General features: G+C 46.9%; 1 protein-coding gene across 1 annotated transcript in view; it reads right to left on the minus strand.

Annotated features, from left to right (window-relative positions):
- PGM5 (phosphoglucomutase 5) overlaps positions 1-24,811 on the minus strand; it is a 386,192-nt gene that overhangs the window by 221,476 nt on the left and 139,905 nt on the right. Inside the window, exon 6 of the mRNA XM_073572252.1 lies at positions 4,798-4,952. Within this exon, the coding sequence (XP_073428353.1) occupies positions 4,798-4,952 (155 nt within the window). The remainder of the gene's footprint in view (positions 1-4,797; positions 4,953-24,811) is intronic.

The following is a 24,811-nucleotide window of genomic DNA, read 5'->3' on the forward strand; positions in this document are numbered from 1 at the left end:
ATCCACTGGAGGAGGAGTCCTCACTATTTCTCCAGCTTGTGTCCCCTCCAGTTATGGTCCCATGGCCCCCAGAGCTTCTGGCTCTGATACTATATCTGCAGCCACCTCACCCAGTCCAGGTGCCTCTTCCTCCTGCCTGGCTTCAGGAGCTGCAACCATTACAGAGGGTCACCTATCGCGGTGGGCTACACGCACCCATCATTCCTCCGGAGTGGAGACCATCTACACGGCCACCGCATATAGCCCCCGAGGTCCCGACTCCTTCACAAATGATACCTGATCCCATTCCTCTACAGGACCCTTGCAATGAATGGATCCAGCATTCACACAGACCTTCTCTCTCATGTCGTCCTCCCAAATGAAGCCATAAAATATTGGATCACTCCGCTGGTTACCTGGCCAGAGAAAGTTCATCCACCGGGGCGCTGCAACTCCTGCAGAATGCGGCGTTCCTGTATCCAGTGACAGTCCTCTTGCATGGCCGTGGAAACCAGTAATTGTGGCCGTAACAATCACCTTCAGTGCAGCCTCCAACATCTTCCGAGCTCCTTCTGGTTCAAGCTCCTCCAGTCTCGTGGGTTCCTTGTTGTTCACTGGCTGCTTGTCCAGCCACCGGAAAGGGTGCCATCCTTCCAGGTCCTCCGACCACCAGGTCTTGAAACACAGGTCCATCTCTGCCCGGGCCACAGATCGCCTCCAGTCCTGGTGGCTGATACCACCGTGGAAAGATATGCTGTGCCTTTATATCGTGTCCAGCAATGGCGTCTCATCCATCAACAGGTAGTCTGTCTCTGTCGGGCTCCTCCTGTTCGTGGGTGGAGATGTTACCTGCTGCTCCACCCATTTTTCCAGATTGTTTGGCGGGAGCGAGAACTCTCTCTTCACCCACACCCATTTCGGGCGGGCATCCATCACAGGGGGGTGCGGTCTTCCTTCCTTCGGTGCCAAATCTCTTGCATGATGCTCACAAAAGGAGGCACCCTCCTTCATTTTCGCGCCACTGACCTCTATCTTCTTGTTAGTGTTGGGCGCCATTTTACAGTCACTATCAGCCATCTTTAACTCCTTCACGGCGTTCAACAATTCTCAGGAATCTTCTCAGTCTCAGAGTTGCAGGGCTGCTGGGGTTGATCCTGCAGACTATGACAAATGTAACAAGGTGGAACGGAGTAGTAGTCATGGGTACAATTCCAGAGCTGTCCCTATTCACAGGTGCTGCTCCTTCAGCAACTGTTGCAGCAGCTTACATTTAAGTTGTTGTTCGTTGTAACATATTGTGCTGTTATCTTGGGTGACATAAATGCAGGGCAATTGAACAATGATGATTGCTGATATGTTGATTACACTTTGTCCAGGTTAGCTAGCTTGTTGACTTGCAAAGCAGAGGAGTAAAAACTATGCAAATTTATTAAAAAGTCAAACAATGCGAGTCAACCTGATCACATCTTTCGCTTGACCACTGGTTGCTAGCTTAAAGGACAACAGTTGTAAACTTTAAAAAGAGGATATGCGCCTCTGTAACAAGATCTATACATCCAGACTTCCATACAGCCAAGAGATCCTGTGGTCCAAAGAACCAAAGACTATTTGTAAAGTAGTTGGCCCTGGAAGCTCTGAAGTCACAGCTGTACTTATCCCAGCAAGTCAGCAGAAGGGTGAAACTCTGTAATTTGCACCATCTTGGGCATTCTCCTGGGACTGTTCTTTGTGTTATTTGTCTGTTTTGTGGTTCAATAAATTATTGACACGGTTTTACCCTCACCCTGTGATGTTTGAGTAATAAAGGAGAGGGGGCATTCGGCGGAATGTGCCCTGGTCCATGCGATTTTGGCTAATGGACTATAGCACCCACTGACCCCCGTGTCTCCACAATCAGATACCGGTACAGATTCAGGTTTCAGGCCTGGGTATTCAGCACCCAGGGCGACAGGAACAGGAGAGGACCTGACAACTCAGCAGTTGCACACACTTAAAGAGAATGCTGCTCAGGCACCTTCCAACAAGTGAAGGTACCATAAGTACTAAGTGTTTCTCAGCAATAGACTGGGGACACATTAGGAGTGTACCCACTGTTTTTTAAGAATCAGGAAGTGCAGGTGCAGCCGCCTTAACCATGCAGCCAGGAAGTATGTACAGCAAGCAAACGACCCAGAGTTTTCAGCACACAGTAAGCAGAGGACAAATAGCTCACTGCACAGCCTTGGATGGTGCGCACATCGGTGTCCATGCATAGTGGGGGATGGGAAGCTGTGCAGAGATGCAGGCAGTGGTGTTACAGAGGCTGGCTTGGTGGGACAATCTAAAGACTTCACATTTTGGAACATCAAAGACTATACTAATTCTGTGCCAAGTGTTTATCTGCTTTCATTGGGGAGAGTAATTTTCTAAATGGCGCCAATTTTCACCAAAAAAAATCTCTTTCATGACTTGCATCAACTTTATTATGTATTTTATATTTTCTGCATATTGCTTATTGGGGGCATTTATTGGTTAACAAGCAGTGTGAATTCGCAAGACAGTTATATTCTAAAATTAAACAAAGCACACCAAAAATGCATCACAGACTTAGTGTAAATTTACGCCACAAAAAAGTCAACCAATTTATATTGTAATCTTAAGACCCCTTTCCAGATTAGACTAAGGCTGGTTTCACACTTGTCTTTCTTAGCGCTGCACCTTGTGCGCTATCATGTGCATGCGCATTGCTCCCCTATATTTAAAATGGGTGCACATGGTCTAGCGCATGCACGCGTTCATATGCGTTTTCATGCGCATGCATTTTTTTTGTAATGTGCGCCTAGGCGCGCCGGAAGCAACCTGTTGCATTTTTGGTCCTTCCGACCTGTCTCAAAAAGCGCATGTGCACTTTAGCGCATGGAATGCGCAAAAAAATACAGTCTATGGGAACGCACGCATGCGCTAGGACATGCGCACGCATGTGTTTAAAATCCCATGCGTTTTTCCAGTTAACATGGTGACAAACTGGTTAAATCGCATGCGCAAAAAAACAGCAAACGCATGCAAAACGCTGCTACAGTTAAACTGTTACAGTTAAGAAGTTAAGCTGCTACCTTTGGAGTTAGGCACTGACTGTCTTTAACGGGAACACTTGAGAGAGCCAGAGCTTTTGTATATGGAAGACCTGGGAGAGATAGCTGCCGCCAAACGATCAGCCAAATCATCATTCGTCCAACAGCTTTCAATTGTGTATAGGGCCCATTAGAATGGATAGCTTGAACATGAACCAAGCATAGCAAACAGAATGAACCACTGATCAATGTGATAAACTTTAGTGTAGTTATGGTCTATCTAGTCAAAGGCTCCTTTTTATCATAGACTTTGTGCATTTTTTCTGTAGTATAGTTTTAATAAAGACTAGTGATGGGGAAGCCCTAAAATGCTCGGGTCGAGCATATTGGAATGCTCGGGTGCTCGACCCGAGCAACGAGCCCAATGTAAATCTATGGGAAACTTAAGCATTTTTCCGGCAGCCGCCCATCGACGGTCTTAAGAGGGACTAGAAATTGTGGAAATCGAAGGGAACAGTGCTTAAATGACTTGGGAATATCATGGGGAAGACCCCTGGAAGCATTTCTGACTCCCAGGTGACTGCTGTGAACAATGTTGTCAGAGTCTTACGCCACTTTTACAGACTTTTGTGCTGCACAAAAGATCTTTTCTCCCAAGCGTTTGATGACTATCTTGCAGTGTACATACCCTTTAGATGTACAACAGTTTAACTTGACATGGAAGCAATCTAAAATCCCTCTACTCCAGCTTTCTGTTATCAGAAAGTTGCTAAATTTGGCGCAAGGGGTATTTGACATAAAAAATTGTGACATTTTGTACCAGCCCTCTTTGCTATTCTAAAATGTGGGCATAGTTTAGAAAAAATGGTGTTGACAATTACTGTGGAACGAGTTTACTAATAGAGAATCCAGAAAACTAGAGTAAATTTTACCTGAACTCTATTCTAGCTCATAGCAGGCATAGACTTCACTTTCTGCTCCACAGAAAACCCACACATGCACCAAAAATCATTAGGCATGTAGTGCATGGGTTAGTCTGCTCAGTTGAAAGCTACTGGAGCGTTTAGGCTCTCAGCTGAGCACTGTTAGCCACTCCCATCTCCTATAAAAACTGGGCCCTGGCTAGCACTCATCGTCAGAGTAGCTTATGCTGCATGGCTGGAAGTTGATGGTGGTTATTACTGAAGAAGGCGTTTGGTGGATTTATCTGTGACTGTTGCTAGGTTTTGAGTGTGTGATAATTCCCCTTCTTCTCCTACTTTGGCTTAACCCCATGCGCCTCTCCCCGGGGTTTACCTCTGTTATATGTGTACGTATATTTGTATTTTTAGTATTTTCCTTTTTTTTCCCCATTCGTATCACCTTGTTAGTCTGGTTGGGGTATTACGGTACACTAATACTTCCCTCTTGCCTGGGTGGAGAAGGGTGAAAACTGAGGGCAGGTTCAGGAGCTAAGGCAAAGTATATGGCCCAGGCATCTTCACTATCAGAAGTAATCCAGGGAACAGCTCCTAGCTTTAAGGACCAGGGAAGGAGCCCCTGGTCCTGGGACATCCGACAACAGTGTTGTGACACCTAGCATGAAAGACCTTGCAGTTTTCTGAATTTAACTGGACATGCCTTTTAAAGAAAATGTCATTTCACAATTTTTAATATCATTTTGAGATCATTTCACTGTATTTCTTGGCAAAAGAATGTTGTGAGTGGGATAGAAAAGAGGCAGAATGCTATTAGTATACTTAAGAATTACTATTCAGATGTTACTTACTTGTCTATGGCCGTACTTGTAGGCATACTCCTCCCAAAACCACGCACACCCATTTGTTGAAAGTATGGCACACAGGAGAGGTTGGCTGCAATAATTGCTAAGGAATCAGAAGGGTTCACAAAAAAGCCATTTTGTCCTAAAATCATGTACCTGTCCTGAAACAAATGTAGATATTTTATATTGGTAAGCTAGCAAATATAATCTTTTGAGTGGTAAACGTTGCACAAATAAGGCATCATATTGAAATACTTACATAACGTAATTTATGAAGTTCTACAAGGATTTAAAGTTATTTATGGGGATTCAGAGGCTAATGCATTATACAATGCTTATGCCAATATATAGATATAACAAAGGTTACACTGACTTAGAAAACACTGCATCAGGATCTTACTACACAAAATAGTGTAATTCAATAAGTAACTTAACATGCAATGGTTTGTGCAATGCTAAATTGTCCAGAGCCACTCACTTCCACATTGGAAGTGTATAGTGCAGATGATATTATGACCCACACACCTGCCAAGAGGCATGCACAATCACCAGGTATTGTGCACGTGTCCTATGCTAATGAAAAGGACATGTCCCCAACACACGTCTTCGCAGGTATGTGAGTTGCAACGTAAGCTGCACCACTCACTTCCGATACATAAGTGAGCCTCTCTGGTTGACACCGGAAAACCTCTTTAAGTGCGATAGCCTTTTATGACTATCAAGATGGTGCGTTGTAAGTCATGATAATCTTTGCTACAACTGTATATAATGTATATTTTAATTAAATTATAAAAAAAAAATTAAAAATCAGCAGAAATTGCCCAGTTGAAGCATACAAAAATCGTGCAGAGCAATGTACATAGAGGCAATTAGTTGCAAGTAAGCACATAAATAAATATAGGTACAAAAAAACATCAATGGTACTTCAAATAAGGGCAAGTGCCTATGTAAACCAGAGGAACTTATTAGTCTGTAACTGGTGTGAGGGGTTGACACACTTGGCTGCTTCCTCAGGTAGACACTGGAACTGATCTGGAAAAGAATCACATGCTTGTTTATTGTGGATAGCATAAACCTTGGCAGGGTTCAGCAAAATAAACAAAGCCTTGCTGGCATAATGGTAAAACAAACAAAACACAGTTCATATGAGTCTATTCCCTGAAGGGTTCACCTGCAATTCTCCCGCACAGTCCTTTAGCTCCTCTGGGAGCTTTGTGTGAGGTCCTACTCTCCCAAGACACAACCCACCAATCACTCACATGGCCAGGTATTTACCACCCATGTGATGGTCACATGACCTTGACCTCACACCGGTCCTGGCAGGATTCTGCATGTTGGGATACGGTGGACCTTCACCGACCCGCTCTATGAGGGTCAACTAAAACCATCCCAAAATATACATTCCTATTAACCCTCTCAGCACTTAGTGTGCTAGAGGAAAAAACACTCTGGTTTTACATCACTGACCACAGTAGGCACATGACACGTATCTCCCTTCACATACCATGCCAGTGACTGTCACATATCCCCCCCCACCCAAAGCTGCGGGTTTTGGCACCTTAAGTCACTAAGCAGGGAATTCCTGGAGAGATCATCCGCATTACCATGTAACTTCCCTGGCCTGTGCTCTATGTGGAAAATGAAGACTTGAAGGGCTAAGAACCACCTAGTCACCCTGGCGTTCTTACCCTTCTTCTGTCTCAACCATCTCAGAGGGGCATGGTCTGACACTAACCTACAACCTAGCAGGTAGTACTTCAGAGTTGTCTAAAGCCCACTTTATAGCCAAGCATTCTTTCTTAACTATAGCGTAGATCTTCTCGCAAGGAGAGAGTTTCCGGCTCAGGAACAGGATGAGCTGGTCTTCTCCATTTATTTCCTGTGAGAGCATGGCTCCCAACCCAACCTCTGAAGCATCGGTCTGGACCACAAATTCTTTGCTAAAGTCAGGTGCAATGAGAACCGGGTGCTTACACAGAGCCTGCTTGAGTTCTTGAAACGCCATCTCTGTGTCAGGAGTCCTTGGCATCTCCGTGTATGCAGCAGACACCCACAAACTTGTGAGGGATTAACTGGTGGGGCAGGGCCACGCTGATTAGGGTCACCAGACTTCCAGAGTTCAACAGTCCCAAAACCATTACCCCATTGATGGACACGGCACATGACTGGGAACCCTCCCCGGGTTGACCGTCTACACTGCAGGCCGGATACACATAATAAGAGCAGCGCCTACCTAGGCTGCAGTCCATGGGTTCAGGGGACATATGACAAAGGACGGCTATGTGTCCAAGATTGTAACAACGCCAACAGACCACATCCTTCAGCACAACCTTAAGGGACACTTCAGCAGGATTGGGATGCCACCCAGTTGTGGGTCCAGCCACCCTTCATGGTGAGCCCACCCCCTTTTGGGTATCTCAGTACAGGGAAGTAGCGACGTCTGGTTTCCCGAGGGATTTCTCCACCACCTGGTATCTCTCAACCAGGCCGACCAAGTCATCTGCATTCCGGGAGTTGCCCTGGGCAACCCAGGTCTGTATTGGCCTGGGAAGGGAGTGGACGAACCTGTTCATCACCATGCACTCAAACATTTGGGCCGGAGTGGAAGTCTCTGGCTGCAGCCACTTTTCAACCAGGTGCAACAGATCAAATCATCTGGGAGCATGGGGGTTTGTCGCCAGCATACTCCGAGCGGTGAACTCGCTGAGCCCTTACAGACATTGTCACTCCAAGGTGTGTCAGAATCTCAGTTTTAATTTGCTCTTTGGCATCCTGGAGGGCTAAGTCGTAATATGCTTTTTGTGGTTCATTAGTCAAATAGAGGGCCAGCACCTCTGCCCACTGTTCTGGCGGTAGCCTCTCATGCTCCGCTACCTGCTCAAACACAGTCAAAAAGGCTTCAACATCATCCCATGGGGTCATTTTCTGTAAGGCTTGTCTTACTGCCTTCCGGACGTGGGCATCTTCAGACATACTTGGGGTTGGCACACTCATCCTGCCCTGGTTGGCGGTCTCCAGAAGCTGCATCTGCTGCTGCTGTTCCTGCGGTTCTGCTGTAACAAGAGCTTGTTAGTCTCTTGTTGCTTCTGCGGCTGGACCAGGTGTTTCAGCAGGTCCTCCATGCTGAGGGACATCTTGTGCTGGATGGTGGATTTAACCCAGAACATGCAGTTGTCCTCAGTCTCTGTGACAAGAGTCACTATAGTAATAATTAGTCCCAGAGTGGAGAGAAAGACTACAATAACAGATAGTAATATAATGTATACAACTTACTGGGTAAGTAAAGGGAGGTCAAATGATCCAAGGTAAGGTTCAGGGAATGGCGCAGTACAACAAGGGGTAGTAAGAGACTAAATCCAATTCACGAGCCGTGGTCAGGGAAAACCAGAAAGACAAGACAGTTTACAGGGATCAGGCAAAAGAGAAATCAAATCACAGGCAAAGAGTCTAAGTCCAGGAAGGGAATAAAGTCAAGGCTTGGTCAGGCACAGACACAGAGGGATCAGTCTGAGGCTACGTTCACATTAGAGTTTGGGGACTCTACAGAGGGCTGCGTACTTCCTCCATTAATCCCCGCCTACTTCCACATACTTCTGCATGCGTCCTGCATACCTAGCTGTTACGCCGGTGATGGCGAGTACCAAGAATGGACCCTCTGGTCCGTGATTCCAAACCTCACCAGGTTTGACCAACCCCTATAAAGGGATCATTAGGGACAAGCTCAGGGACCTCAAGAACCACGGATGCCAGGACCAGGGGTCGGCTCAGGGAACAAAAACGTAAAACACTGGAAGAAGACTAGAAGGGTAGGAGTGGAGAGGGCCAGGGCTGGAGGGTAGAGTAGAGGTACGGAGATGGAGGGAAATCAGATGGAGAGGTAATAGGGCAGAGAGGAGAGAAGGTGAAACCGGTAGCTGACAGGGGAAGGCGGTGGTGGAAATAGTAGCTGGACTGAGATGAGCGGTGATGCAGATGGTAGCTGGACTAGAGGAGAGATGGGAGGCAGGCACCAGAGGGAGTATGGGACAGGTGCGGATCCTGGAAGAGAGGAAGGAGAGCAAGGGTTAAATTCCTAGCTGTGCAGGGCAATGCAGCGGCAGCAAGGCGGCCTAAAAATGTGGCACAAAGAACATGATAATCAGGCGCCTCCACTAAGGGAGGGCGGCCTGAAATACCTGGCACCTATCCCCCATTGGGCAGGCAGAGCTGCGGGGGTCAGGTCAATCAGGGTCATAAGACCGGCGAGCGCACGCGTGGTTGGGCCCTAAGGCACATGCGCTTGTACCTGGAACGCCAGGACGTCCGTGCAGGTACTCAGTAAGATGTATGAGCAGGGCACAGTAGAGGCCGGGTCAGCGTGGGAGCGGCGTAGCAGGTGGGGCAGACCCGGGCCTGGTGGTGGTAAGCGGGGAGGAGGTAACACTCTCTTTAACATTGGGTACGCAGGACATGCAGATGTAAGCGGATGCGTTGTTTTGACGCACCCACCAACCCCACAGGAACGCAACAAGTTACGTTCTGCGCAGACTGTGGGCCCGTCAAAACAACGCATCCGCATACATCCGCATGTCCTGAGTACCCAAAGTTAAAGATAAGTATGCAGGACACATGCAGAAGTATACGGAAGTAGGCAGGGCTTAATGGAAGAAGTACGCAGCCCTCCCCAGAGCCCCTGAACGCTAATGTGAACCCGGCCTTACACAGGCAGCAAGAAGTGTACAATTGGAGGAGCTAGCATGCATAAGTAGAGGACTAATCAAGGGAAGTGAACACAGATGACTGCAGCACAGACCCAGCACAACCAAAACAGACTGACAGCCTCCACATAATAGTAACATAGCAGACAAGAACAGTGTGGAGATCGTGACGGTAACCCCTCCTTAAGGGGGGCACCAGACACCCAGGTTTCCCAATAAACCTCCGATGAAAGGCCCGGACCAACCGATCAGCCCTTGCAGAATGAGCTGGGACCAAGGACTGTTCCTCAGGTCCGTACCCCTTCCAATGTACCAGATATTGAAGGGAATCCCGAACCATTCAGGAATCAATGATCCTTTTACCTCATATCCCAAGCTTCCCTCAATAGACAACAGAGGAGGCGGAGACGAGCAAGACAGAGCAGGGGGAATAAACTCCTTCAACAACAACTTGTGGAACACATTAGGAATACGGAAAGACCTAGGACCCAACTTCAGCGAGGGCATCTTCAATCTTAGAGGAAAGGTATTGACCTTATCTCTTGCTTTTAAGGCGGCCTCTGACAAGCGCCTCCTATCAGCCATCCGCTTCTGCCAATGCTGAGCCACCCCAATGTTCTTTTTAACCTCCCTCAAGACATCTCCCAGCTCTTGAATAGTGACATCCACCCCATGACACCCAGAACTTATTGTGGAGAGCTCATCAAAATGAGGATGAAACCTGTAATTACAAAAAAACGGCGAGGTCCCTGTGGACTGATTAACCCGACTGTTAACGGCAAACTCAGCCATAGGAAGAAAAGATGACCAATTCTCCTGATGATCGGTGACAGAGCATCTTAAAATTTGCTCCAAAGACTGATTTGTCCTCTCTGTCTGACCATTAGTTTCAGGGTGATAAGCAGAGAAAAAGGACAAATCATTCCCCAATTTTCTGCTGGAAGTCCTCCAAAATTCAGAGACAAATAGTACACCCCTATCAGATACAATATTTAGAGGAATCCCATGCAAATGTACCACATGAATTATAAACAGTTTGAAGAGGGTTTCAGCATTGGGTAACCCCCAATGAAATTAAATCCATGGACAAACGAGTCCATGGTCTTTCCGGAATTTGCAAAGGAGCCAATTCCCCGGCCGGCCAGCAATGCTGTACTTTGGTCCATGCGTAAGTTTCACAAGGTGACACAAAATCACTAGTACCCTTATGCATAGCAGACCACCAAAAGAGTTTAGCAACTGCCTTCCGGGTGACAGTGACCCCAGGATGGCCACTCAATACAGAATCATGGAATTCTTGCAAATGGCATAATCTGTGATACACAGGTACAAACAGCTTGCATTCTGACTGAGCAGTACGGATTTCAGCTTCCAGCTTAAAGGAAACCAAGGCAACAACAATACCCTGAGGAAGAATGGAGGAAGGAGGTTCTGGAGGAGACACAGAATCAAGACTACGAGACAGGGAATCTGCTCTCACTATCTTAGACCCTGGTCTGAACGTAATATAAAAATTAAATCGTGAAAAAAATAAAAACCATCAGGCCTGTCTAGGTGTCAACCACTTGGCAGATTCAATATAAGCTAGATTTTTGTGATGTCACCACGGTGACAGGATAAATGGCTCCTTCCAAAAAATGCCTCCTTTCTTCAAAAGCCAACTTGACAGCAAGTAACTCTCGATTACCCACTTCATAGTTTCTTTTAGCAGGAGAAAGTTTTTAGAGAAAAAGGCACATGGTTCCAGGTTAAAGTCTCAGGATCTTGTGACAAAACAACCCCCACCCCGACCTCAGAAGCATCTACCTCCACAATGAACTGCCTCTGGAGGTTTGGTTGAACAAGAACAGGAGCAGACATAAAACATTTCTTCAAATTTTCAAAAGCCCCAACAGCTTTTGGCGATCAAACCTTTAGCTCCGTTCCCTTACGAGTGAGGTCCGTAAGAGGCTTGACGATCTGAGAAACTCTGCTAATAAATTTTCTGTAATAATTTGCGAACCCTAAAAAGTGCTGCAGAGCCTTAAGGTCGCTGGGTTGAACCCAGTCAATGATGGCCTGTACTTTCCCAAGATCCATCTAAAACCCGGAGGCTGACACAATGAAATTAAAGAATGATATTTCTTGAACAGAACAGGTACATTTTTCAATTTTAGTGAACAAAATTATCTCTCAACCTTTGCAGAACCAAACAGATATGTTTATAACGTGAATCCAGGTTAGATGAGAAAATTACAATATCATCTAAATAAACCGCAATAATTCTTCTAATATAATCAGAGAAAATATCATTCATAAAATTCTGAAAACCCGCTGGTGCATTAGTAAGACCAAAATGCATGACGAGATTTTCAAAGAGACCTTAAAAACTCTGTCTTTCGCTCATCACCCTCACGAATATGTATCAGATTATATGCCCCTCTGAGATCCAGTTTGGAAAACCATTTGGCCCCGGAAAGCTGATTATATAGATCGGGGATAAGTGGAAGCAGGTAAGTATTTTTAACCGTTATTTTGTTTAATTCTCAGAAATCGAATCAGAGATGGAGACCTCTATCTTTCTTTTTAACAAAAAAGAATCCGGCGACTACTGGCGATGAGAAAGAACGAATATTACCATTTCGTAAACTTTCGTTAATATAAACTTTCATGGCTGACCGCTCAGGGCCAGACAAGTTATACAAGCGAGCACTGGATAATTTGGCATTAGGAATGAGATTAATAGCACAGTCATAGGGACAGTGAGGAGGTAAGATCTCAGACTCTTTTTCCGAAAAAATATCTCCGAAGTCTTTCAGGTACTCTGCAAGACCCTCCAGAATGACATAGCAAACATGCACAGTTTTAAGACATTTTTCAATACAATAAGGACCCCATTTGACAATATCTTTCAGATTCCAGTCAACAATCAGATTATAAACGAAGAAAAATAACCGAATTTGCAACTCAAATTTGTTTTTAAAAGATATATATCTTTATTAATACAAAAAAATTGGGGTAGGGTTGGGAAAAACAAATGCTCAGGGGACAAAAAAAGATGCAATACGATGGGGACAGATGGAAAAAATATGTATAACCAATTACAGCAAAGAAGTATATTCATGAATAACTACCAATGAGAAAATATGCTGTTTAAAAAATACATGTGATGATAATAATAATAATAAGTGGGTCTTCATACAAGATGTAACAAGTGAAAATTGATAAATGATGATACAGAATAACAATAAGCGCTGAATATCATAGGCAGCACTATATATGTATTCTTTTTGGCACTTTAGATATATGATATCAAATACCATAGGCAGCACCTTATTTGCACTGGCACTTTAGATATATTATATCAACTTTTTGGTGGTTATACATTGATAAATTAGTTATTATATTTGTATTTTTTATCATTATCATAAATTCATTTTTAAGGGATTCTTTTTGCACTGATGCTTTATTCCCTTATTGTTATTCTGTATCATCATTTATCAATTTTAACTTGTTACTAGAGTTGAGCGACTTTTGGTTTTTTAGGGTCGAGTTTCGTTTCGTGAAACCCGACTTTTCCAAAAGTCGGGTCGAGCAAGATCGTCCGATTATAGAGAAAAGTCGGGGTCGTCCCGAAACCCGAAACCCAATGTAAGTCAATGGGGAATAAAAGTCGGCAGTGAGAGGAGGACAGGAAACACACCTACAGTGCCCATTTGAATGCCAAAAGCATCAATTCTTCTTACTTAAGCTTGTCAACCTTAATTAACTTCATAATACAAGTTACGCACTGAAAAATGGGGGTTATTTGGCTAAAGTTGTGGGGGGAGGGCTGGCTGCAGGTTTTCATGTGCCCTGGGCGAAAGAGCGCCCCTTTAACACATACCACAACTCATCATGCTCCGATACGGCAGAGAAATAGCGGTATAGTACAATGAAAAATACTTCACTTTTTACATCTCATGACGAGGCCCATCTATTTCTCCATACAGAATCATTGGTCCCATATAATGTTTGAAACAGTATATGATGAGCTCCACATAATGCTACAGTATATGTTGGTCCCCATGGATGAAGCTCCACTGTCTTATGGGCCCAAATAATGCTCCAAACATAATGGGCCCCATTTCTAATGCTCTAGTGTATAATGGGCCCTGTAAATGCTGCTCCAGTGTCTGATGTCCACCTTTGGAATGTTTCAGTGTATGGTGGGCCCCATCTATCATTCTCCAGAGTATAGTGCTCCCCAAAAATTGCTGTCCCAACATTCAAAACAATCAAATAAGTCTCCTCGCTAGGGAATCCCTGTACTTGTCTGGACTCCTCGTCGTCCCCATCTTCCATCTCACTGCACAGTATTTCAACTTTGCAAGTGCTGTGATCCTGAGCAAGCAGGGGGGGCCCACTCGTTGGCGACGGCACTGGCACAGGGCCCCTGATAGTAAGGTGGTGTGTCTGATGGCGGGTGGGCCGAACCTGCACTTTCATCTGCAGCTTCCTCTTTGTCACCGTGTAAGATGGAACTGTATATGGGAAGGGTAACCTGAGTTTCATCAGGGTCAGATTCAGGTCGTGTAGCGTGCGAGGGGAATGTAGTGGTCTGGGTCAATGTACCAGCAGATTCATCGAGCAGTGGCTGGGCATCAGTGCACTTGTGTCGCCCCCAGGAGTACGGTCGCCACAGTGGCATTACCTTCTTCCTAGGGAGTGTGATGTCATGCTTGGGAGCAACGAACGATCTCTCTAGCAGGTTAACTGATTGGGCGGCGTTATTCCCACGAGTCATGACCCTCCAAACAGCGTTCATGAAGGCAAAGTGTTTGTTTTACGTGGGCAGTATGGTTGCAAAGCTGAACCTTAAAGGAATGTCCAGAAGGGAACCACCAGGAGTGGAGCCTACGGTTAAATTCGACTCCACCTGGGAAACCTCAACCATGCCAGCTACAGAACAGATGCACACATTGCAAGCTTAATTCCGTTAACGAACGAGACTCCGTCATGCCCCGCGGTCCGAGTCCGGCTTACTAGAGGGACACGTGAGGCTCTGGCACATGAGATTGGCCAATAACTGGTGTGTCATGCCCTTACATGTCCGTGGCTGCATGTGCGCTACACTGAAAAGGCCAGCGTTTGTCGCTTACAGGTGCAGATAACCCGCTGAACAACGTTAGTGATGGGGATCATGATTACAATTATTACCCGCGAACAATGATTTCCCAGTAAGTGCAGGTCATCCGCAGTTCCGGAATTAGGCCTAACCGTCATTCCTGAAAAAATGAAAAACTTACGTGTGCAAACCACAGGTGCTGTAGCTTGCTTAACAGCTCGCCAGCCGTTCTCACGCCCAGTATGGATTACACGTGATTGCACAAAGGTGAGAAAGGGTACCGTGTCCCCAGATAACATGTATGGATAGCGTACACATTCAAAATATATGTCTATACATCAGGAGGCAGGCTCAGACGGTGTTAGGCCCAGTATGGATTGCACGTGATTGCACAAAGGTTAGAAAGAGTACCGTATCCCCAGATAAAATGTATGGATAGCGTACACATTCAAAATATATGTCTATACATCAGGAGGCAGGCTCAGACGGTGTTAGGCCCAGTATGGATTGCACGTGATTGCACAAAGGTTAGAAAGGGTACCGTATCCCCGGATAACATGTATGGATAGCATACACATTCAAAATATATGTCTATACATCAGGAGGCAGGCTCAGACGGTGTCAGGCACAGTATGGATTTGACGGCCCAGACTACACAGCGGAGGAGCAGGGAGAGGTAAAGATTGCAAATGCTGGGGCCCTGCCCAAGCAAGGGGGGCCCACTCGTGGGCGTCGGTACTGGCACTGGGCCCCTCATAGTACGGCGGTGTGTCTGACGGCGGGTGTGCACCACCACCATCAGAGACACTTGATTGCACTATGAAGGACCCTGTGCCAGTGCCCGCGCCCAAGAGTCGGCCTACCCACCTGTCCAGGGCAACGGCACTCGCACGGTGTCGTGCGCTAGGTGGTGACCCCGGCCATGGGGTGGGAGGCAGCACAGTTAGGGAGTTTTAGAAAGTGGCATATGTGGATGTTGGACATTCAGCTGATGCAAAAGGTGAAATAGGTCAAGTCCCAGGAAGAGGTGGACCAAAGCAAGCCATTTTTCTGTCACCCTATGTGTCATCAGGGGAAGGTGGGACAAAATCCTTGGAAACCCATGCGTGGTTCATTTTAATGAAGGTTAGATCATCCACATTTTGGGTTGACAGACGGGTCCTTTTTTCTGTCAGGATTGATCCAGCTGCACTGAAGACTCTTTCCGATAGCACACTTGCAGCTGGGCAAGCGAGCTCCTGTAAGGCATATTGTGCCAATTCAGGCCAGGTGTCCAGTTTAGCGGCCCAATAGTCAAAGGGGAATGACCTGTGTGGGAGAACATCGATATGGGAGGAAAAGTAGTTTGTAACCATAGTTGACAACTGCTGTCTCCTGTCACTTTCCATCGATGCCGTATTACCAGTTGTGTGAGCGGTACTTGAAAAATCAGCCCACAACATTGTCATGAAACCCCTGTCTCCAACGCCACTTCTGCTGTGTGCACCACGAACACCTCTGCCAAGCTGCCCCCGGCCCGTACGGCTCGTGTGAGAACCATCACCGCTGCTGTGTGCTGGGAATGCCTCAAGCAACCGATTTACCAGAGTTGCTTGTTTATTAGCCAATATTAGGTCAAGGTTCTCCTGTGGCATGATGTTTTGTAATTTGCCTTTATAGCGTGGATCCAGGATGCTGGCCAACCAGTAGTCGTCATCGTTCATCATTTTGGCAATGCGGGGGTCCCTTTTTAGGATCTGCAAGGCATAATCTGACATGTGGGCCAATGTTCCCGGTGTCAATGATGCACTGCGAGTGCTGGTTGGAGGAGCACTTTCTGGCAAATCCACATCCCTCCAGTCACGCAAAAACCCTGTACCAGACCTTGCCACGCCAACATTTTCACTTGCCCCACGAGATGCTTCCTCCTCCCCTAAGTAATCATCCCCATCATCCTCCTCCTCCTCCTCCTCTTCTTCCTCCACCTCGTCCAGGAGAGGTCCCTGAGCAGACAATGGCTGAATGTCATCAAGGATTCCCTCCTCCTCTTCCTCCTCATCAACATTGGCTGCAGAAGCCTGCTCCTTAAGGTGCGTCAAAGTTTGCATGAGCAGACGCATAAGTGGGATGCTCATGCTTAGGATGGCGTCGTCTGCACATACCAGCCGTGTGCATTCCTCAAAACACTGAAGGACTTTACAGAGGTCTTTCAGCTTCAACCACTGCACACCGGTCAACTCCATGTCTGCTCTCAAAGTGCCTGGCCGTGTATCCTCCCACAAATGCATTATGGCCTGCCTCTGCTCGCACAGCCGCTCCACCATGTGCAGGGTGGAGTTCCACCTTGTTGCAATGTCGATAATGAGGCGGTGGTTGGGAAGGTGGAGCAATCGCTGCAGCTTCTGCATACGAACGGAGTGTACAGGCGACCGGCGGATGTGCGCGCACAGTCTTCGCACCTTCTGGAGCAGGGCTGTTAACTCCGGATAATTTTTGAGGAAGCACTGCACCACCAGGTTCAAGGTGTGAGCCAAGCAAGGTATGTGGCTGAGTTTTGAAAGGGCTATGGCTGCCACAAAATTACGCCCGTTATCACTAACTACCTTGCCTGCCTCAAGATGTACACTGCCCAGCCATGACTCAGTTTGTCGCTGAAAGTACTCGGCCAGCACCTCGGCGGTGTGTCTGTCGCCCAAACACATCATCTGCAACACTGCCTGCTGACGCTTTCCACTAGCTGCTCGATAGGGGGACACCTCGTGTGCAACAGTGGCAGCTGCAGATGGAGTGCTCGTACGACTGCGCTCTGTGGACGAGCTTTCGCTTCTGGAGGAGGAGGAGGAGGAGGAGGGTCGAACGCCTACAGCCAACTGTTTCCTATACCGTGGGCTAGGCAGCACTGTCCCACCACCGCTGTCCCCTGTGGACCCTGCATCCTCCACATTAACCCAGTGCGCAGTGATGGACACGTAACGGCCCTGGCCATGCCGACTGGACCATGCATCAGTTGTGAGGTGCACCTTTCCGCTCACTGACTGCTTGAGTGCATGGACAATGCGGTCTTTCACATGATGGTGGAGGGCTGGGATGGCTTTGCGAGAGAAGAAGTGGCGACTGGGTAGGTCATAGCGTGGTACTGCATAGGCCATGAGTTCGTGGAAAGCTTTCCACCAACCGAAAGGGCATCATCTCAAACGAGATTAGTTTGGCAATGTGGGCGTTCAAACCCAGTGTACGCGGATGAGAGACTGAGTACTTTCTTGACCTACTCATAGTGTCTGGGAGGGTGAGCTGGACTTGAGAGCTGCATATGGTGGAAGTAGCGGTGGACAGGGCGGACTGAGAGAGGGTTGATGATGGTGATGGAGTTGGTGTTCTTTCTGATGGCCTAGAATCAGTCTTTCGTTGATATAACAGTGGGATTCCCTGACTGCTGTGGCCTTGCAACGACACCTCAACATTTGCTGCTGTGCTAACCGGTGGGCTTACAGTGGGGGAAACAATGTAGCGTTGCTGACTACCTTCGTTGTGATCAGTTGCACATGTGGCACTTGAGGTTTGGTGTTGTGTCCACGCTTGCAAGTGCATGCTGGTTAAATGTCTAAGCATGCAACTGGTATTCAAATTTTTCAGATTTTTCCCTCGGCTAAAGGTCTTTGCGCACTTCTTACAGATAACCTTGGCCTGATCATGAGGATTTTGTTCAAAAAAGTGCCACACTGCACTCTTCCTACTTTGGCAGACATTTTGCGGCCTAGCACACTGTGATCTTTTGACCCTCTGGACAAGCTGTCCAGCAACTCTTTTGATGTTTGGAACCTGTCTTTGGAGTGCTCCGGGCCTGCCAGATAACAGCTGTTGCGATGTCGATGTCTGCTGTGGATGCTCCTCATCTGAGCTATTGGAAGCAGCACCCTCTTCCCCCAATGGATGCCAATCTGGGTCAACAACTGGGTCATCCATCACCTCCTCTTCTATGTCATGTGCACCTTCCTCTGTGTCACCGTGTATGGTGGTATAGTGTGCGGGAAGGGGCACCTGAGTCTCATCAGGGTCAGAATCTGGCTCTGTACACTGCGAGGACAATGTAGTGCTCTGAGTGAATGTACCAGCAGAATCATCCATCAGCGGCTGCGCATCAGTGCACTCCATGTCAGATTCATCTTGGCCTGGGTAATTCACCATTTCACTTGATAATCCAGGCATGGTATGTGAAAACAGCTCCATGGAGTAATCAGTAGTATGGCCTGCGTCATCCTTCAATCTTGGTTGGGGTGAAGGACACAAGGAAAGGTGTGGTTCATGAACATGAGCCTCCAATGACGACTCAGTGCTTTTACTTTTTACAACTGAAGAAGAGGAGGCGATAGAGCTGGAGGCTGAGTCAGCAATGTAAGACAAAACTTTTTCCTGATGCTCTGGCTTTAAAAGCGGTTTGCCAACTCCTAGAAAACTAAGCGTTCGAGGCCTTATGTAGCCAGACGATGACGCAGGCTCAACACCTCCTGCATTCGGTCCTATTTTGCTCTTGCCACTACCATCAGATCCACCACCAACACCATCATTACCAGCTGCCAACCCCCGCCCAATTCCACGACCTCTTCCACCAGCCTTCCTCATTTTTGGTAGAAATGTAGACAAAATCCAACAAGCTATATAGTAATGTAAAACAAGGTACAAGGTGTCTATAGGACAGGGGAGATTTTGAATTTCTGCAGACACTTGTGGACACTGGACACTTTTGGATTGTGTGAGGCCCACTGAATATCTGAGCGCTCTGTCACAGGCTCGATGGCACAGCTGTGACCAAAGTGACTAGAGGATAAGGGAGATTTTGAATTTCTGCACACACTTGTGGACACTGGACACTTTTGGATTGTGTGAGGCCCACTGAATATCTGAGCGCTCTGTCACAGGCTCGATGGCACAGCTGTGACCAAAGTGACTAGAGGATAAGGGAGATTTTGAATTTCTGCACACACTTGTGGACACTGGACACTTTTGGATTGTGTGAGGCCCAATGAATATCTCAGCGCTATGTGACAGGCTCGATGGCACAGCTGTGACAAAAGTGACGAGAGGATAAGGGAGATTTTGAATTTCTGCAGACACATGTGGACACTGGACACTTTTGGATTGTGTGAGGCCCACTGATATCTGAGCGCTATGTCACAGGCTCGATGGCACAGCTGTGACAAAAGTGACTAGAGGATAAGTGAGATTTTGAATTTCAGCAGACACTTGTGGACACTGGACACTTTTGGATTGTGTGAGGCCCAATGAATATCTGAGCACTATGTGACAGGCTCGATGGCACAGCTGTGACAAAAGTGACGAGAGGATAAGGGAGATTTTGAATTTATGCAGACACTTGTGGACACTGGACACTTTTGGATTGTGTGAGGCCCACTGATATCTGAGCGCTATGTGACAGGCTCGATGGCACAGCTGTGACCAAAGTGACTAGAGGATAAGGGAGATTTTGAATTTCTGCAGACACTTGTGGACACTGGACACTTTTGGATTGTGTGAGGCCCACTGATATCTGAGCGCTATGTCACAGGCTCGATGGCACAGCTGTGACAAAAGTGACTAGAGGATAAGTGAGATTTTGAATTTCAGCAGACACTTATGGACACTGGACACTTTTGGATTGTGTGAGGCCTAATGAATATCTGAGCGCTATGTGACAGGCTCGATGGCACAGCTGTGACAAAAGTGACGAGAGGATAAGGGAGATTTTGAATTTCTGCAGACACTTGTGGACACTGGACACTTTTGGATTGTGTGAGGCCCACTGATATCTGAGCGCTATGTGACAGGCTCGATGGCACAGCTGTGACCAAAGTGACTAGAGGATAAGGGAGATTTTGAATTTCAGCAGACACTTGTGGACACTGGACACTTTTGGATTATGTGAGGCCCACTGATATCTGAGCGCTATGTGACAGGCTCGATGGCACAGCTGTGACAAAAGTGACTAGAGGATAAGGGAGATTTTGAATTTCTGCACACACTTGTGGACACTGGACACTTTTGGATTGTGTGAGGCCCACTGAATATCTGAGCGCTCTGTCACAGGCTCGATGGCACAGCTGTGACCAAAGTGACTAGAGGATAAGGGAGATTTTGAATTTCTGCACACACTTGTGGACACTGGACACTTTTGGATTGTGTGAGGCCCACTGAATATCTGAGCGCTCTGTCACAGGCTCGATGGCACAGCTGTGACCAAAGTGACTAGAGGATAAGGGAGATTTTGAATTTCTGCACACACTTGTGGACACTGGACACTTTTGGATTGTGTGAGGCCCAATGAATATCTCAGCGCTATGTGACAGGCTCGATGGCACAGCTGTGACAAAAGTGACGAGAGGATAAGGGAGATTTTGAATTTCTGCAGACACATGTGGACACTGGACACTTTTGGATTGTGTGAGGCCCACTGATATCTGAGCGCTATGTCACAGGCTCGATGGCACAGCTGTGACAAAAGTGACTAGAGGATAAGTGAGATTTTGAATTTCAGCAGACACTTGTGGACACTGGACACTTTTGGATTGTGTGAGGCCCAATGAATATCTGAGCACTATGTGACAGGCTCGATGGCACAGCTGTGACAAAAGTGACGAGAGGATAAGGGAGATTTTGAATTTATGCAGACACTTGTGGACACTGGACACTTTTGGATTGTGTGAGGCCCACTGATATCTGAGCGCTATGTGACAGGCTCGATGGCACAGCTGTGACCAAAGTGACTAGAGGATAAGGGAGATTTTGAATTTCTGCAGACACTTGTGGACACTGGACACTTTTGGATTGTGTGAGGCCCACTGATATCTGAGCGCTATGTCACAGGCTCGATGGCACAGCTGTGACAAAAGTGACTAGAGGATAAGTGAGATTTTGAATTTCAGCAGACACTTATGGACACTGGACACTTTTGGATTGTGTGAGGCCTAATGAATATCTGAGCGCTATGTGACAGGCTCGATGGCACAGCTGTGACAAAAGTGACGAGAGGATAAGGGAGATTTTGAATTTCTGCAGACACTTGTGGACACTGGACACTTTTGGATTGTGTGAGGCCCACTGATATCTGAGCGCTATGTGACAGGCTCGATGGCACAGCTGTGACCAAAGTGACTAGAGGATAAGGGAGATTTTGAATTTCAGCAGACACTTGTGGACACTGGACACTTTTGGATTATGTGAGGCCCACTGATATCTGAGCGCTATGTGACAGGCTCGATGGCACAGCTGTGACAAAAGTGACTAGAGGATAAGGGAGATTTTGAATTTCAGCAGACACTTGTGGACACTGGACACTTTTGGATTGTGTGAGGCCCACTGATATCTGAGCGCTATGTGACAGGCTCGATGGCACAGCTGTGACTAAAGTGACTAGAGGATAAGGGAGATTTTGAATTTCAGCAGACACTTGTGGACACTGGACACTTTTGGATTGTGTGAGGCCCAATGAATATCTGAGCGCTATGTGACTGGCTCGATGGCACAGCTGTGACCAAAGTGACTAGAGGATAAGTGAGATTTTGAATTTCAGCAGACACTTGAGGACACTGGACACTTTTGGATTGTGTGAGGCCTAATGAATATCTGAGCGCTATGTGACAGGCTCCATGGCACAGCTGTGACAAAAGTGACGAGAGGATAAGGGAGATTTTGAATTTCTGCAGACACTTGTGGACACTGGACACTTTTGGATTGTGTGAGGCCCACTGATATCTGAGCGCTATGTCATAGGCTCGATGGCACAGCTGTGACAAAAGTGACTAGAGGATAAGGGAGATTTTGAATTTCAGCAGACACTTGTGGACACTGGACACTTTTGGATTGTGTGAGGCCCAATGAATATCTGAGCGCTATGTGACAGGCTCGATGGCACAGCTGTGACAAAAGTGACGAGAGGATAAGGGAGATTTTGAATTTCTGCAGACACTTGTGGACACTGGACACTTTTGGATTGTGTGAGGCCCACTGATATCTGAGCGCTATGTCACAGGCTCGATGGCACAGCAGTGACAAAAGTGACTAGAGGATAAGGGAGATTTTGAATTTCAGCAGACACTTGTGGACACTGGACACTTTTGGATTGTGTGAGGCCCAATGAACATCTGAGCGCTATGTGACAGGCTCGATGGCACAGCTGTGACAAAAGTGACGAGAGGATAAGGGAGATTTTGAATTTCTGCAGACACTTGTGGACACTGGACACTTTTGGATTGTGTGAGGCCCACTGATATCTGAGCGCTATGTCACAGGCTCGATGGCACAGCTGTGACAAAAGTGACTAGAGGATAAGGGAGATTTTGAATTTCAGCAGACACTTGTGGACACTGGACACTTTTGGATTGTGTGAGGCCCAATGAATATCTGAGCGTTATGTGACTGGCTCGATGGCACAGCTGTGACCAAAGTGACTAGAGGATAAGTGAGATTTTGAATTTCAGCAGACACTTGTGGACACTGGACACTTTTGGATTGTGTGAGGCCTAATGAATATCTGAGCGCTATGTGACAGGCTCGATGGCACAGCTGTGACAAAAGTGACGAGAGGATAAGGGAGATTTTGAATTTCTGCAGACACTTGTGGACACTGGACACTTTTGGATTGTGTGAGGCCCACTGATATCTGAGCGCTATGTCACAGGCTCGATGGCACAGCTGTGACAAAAGTGACTAGAGGATAAGGGAGATTTTGAATTTCAGCAGACACTTGTGGACACTGGACACTTTTGGATTGTGTGAGGCCCAATGAATATCTGAGCACTATGTGACAGGCTCGATGGCACAGCTGTGACAAAAGTGACGAGAGGATAAGGGAGATTTTGAATTTCTGCAGACACTTGTGGACACTGGACACTTTTGGATTGTGTGAGGCCCACTGATATCTGAGCGCTATGTCACAGGCTCGATGGCACAGCTGTGACAAAAGTGACTAGAGGATAAGGGAGATTTTGAATTTCAGCAGACACTTGTGGACACTGGACACTTTTGGATTGTGTGAGGCCCAATGAATATCTGAGCGCTATGTGACAGGCTCGATGGCACAGCTGTGACAAAAGTGACGAGAGGATAAGGGAGATTTTGAATTTCTGCAGACACTTGTGGACACTGGACACTTTTGGATTGTGTGAGGCCCACTGATATCTGAGCGCTATGTCACAGGCTCGATGGCACAGCTGTGACAAAAGTGACTAGAGGATAAGGGAGATTTTGAATTTCAGCAGACACTTGTGGACACTGGACACTTTTGGATTGTGTGAGGCCCAATGAACATCTGAGCGCTATGTGACAGGCTCGATGGCACAGCTGTGACCAAAGTGACTAGAGGATAAGGGAGATTTTGAATTTCTGCAGACACTTGTGGACACTGGACACTTTTGGATTGTGTGAGGCCCACTTATATCTGAGCGCTATGTCACAGGTTCGATGGCACAGCTGTGACAAAAGTGACTAGAGGATAAGGGAGATTTTGAATTTCTGCAGACACTTGTGGACACTGGACACTTTTGGATTGTGTGAGGCCCACTGATATCTGAGCGCTATGTCACAGGCTCGATGGCACAGCTGTGACAAAAGTGACTAGAGGATAAGGGAGATTTTGAATTTCAGCAGACACTTGTGGACACTGGACACTTTTGGATTGTGTGAGGCCCAATGAATATCTGAGCGCTATGTGACTGGCTCGATGGCACAGCTGTGACCAAAGTGACTAGAGGATAAGTGAGATTTTGAATTTCTGCAGACACTTGTGGACACTGGACACTTTTGGATTGTGTGAGGCCTAATGAATATCTGAGCACTATGTGACAGGATCGATGGCACAGCTGTGACAAAAGTGACGAGAGGATAAGGGAGATTTTGAATTTCTGCAGACACTTGTGGACACTAGACACTTTTGGATTGTGTGAGGCCCACTGATATCTGAGCGCTATGTCACAGGCTCGATGGCACAGCTGTGACAAAAGTGACTAGAGGATAAGGGAGATTTTGAATTTCAGCAGACACTTGTGGACACTGGACACTTTTGGATTGTGTGAGGCCCAATGAATATCTGAGCGCTATGTGACAGGCTCGATGGCACAGCTGTGACAAAAGTGACGAGAGGATAAGGGAGATTTTGAATTTCTGCAGACACTTGTGGACACTGGACACTTTTGGATTGTGTGAGGCCCACTGATATCTGAGCGCTATGTCACAGGCTCGATGGCACAGCTGTGACAAAAGTGACTAG

The sequence above is a fragment of the Dendrobates tinctorius genome, unplaced genomic scaffold, assembly GCF_039654945.1.
Source record: "Dendrobates tinctorius isolate UK_male_01 unplaced genomic scaffold, ASM3965494v1 ptg000031l, whole genome shotgun sequence".
NCBI classification, from domain to species: Eukaryota; Metazoa; Chordata; class Amphibia; order Anura; family Dendrobatidae; genus Dendrobates; species Dendrobates tinctorius.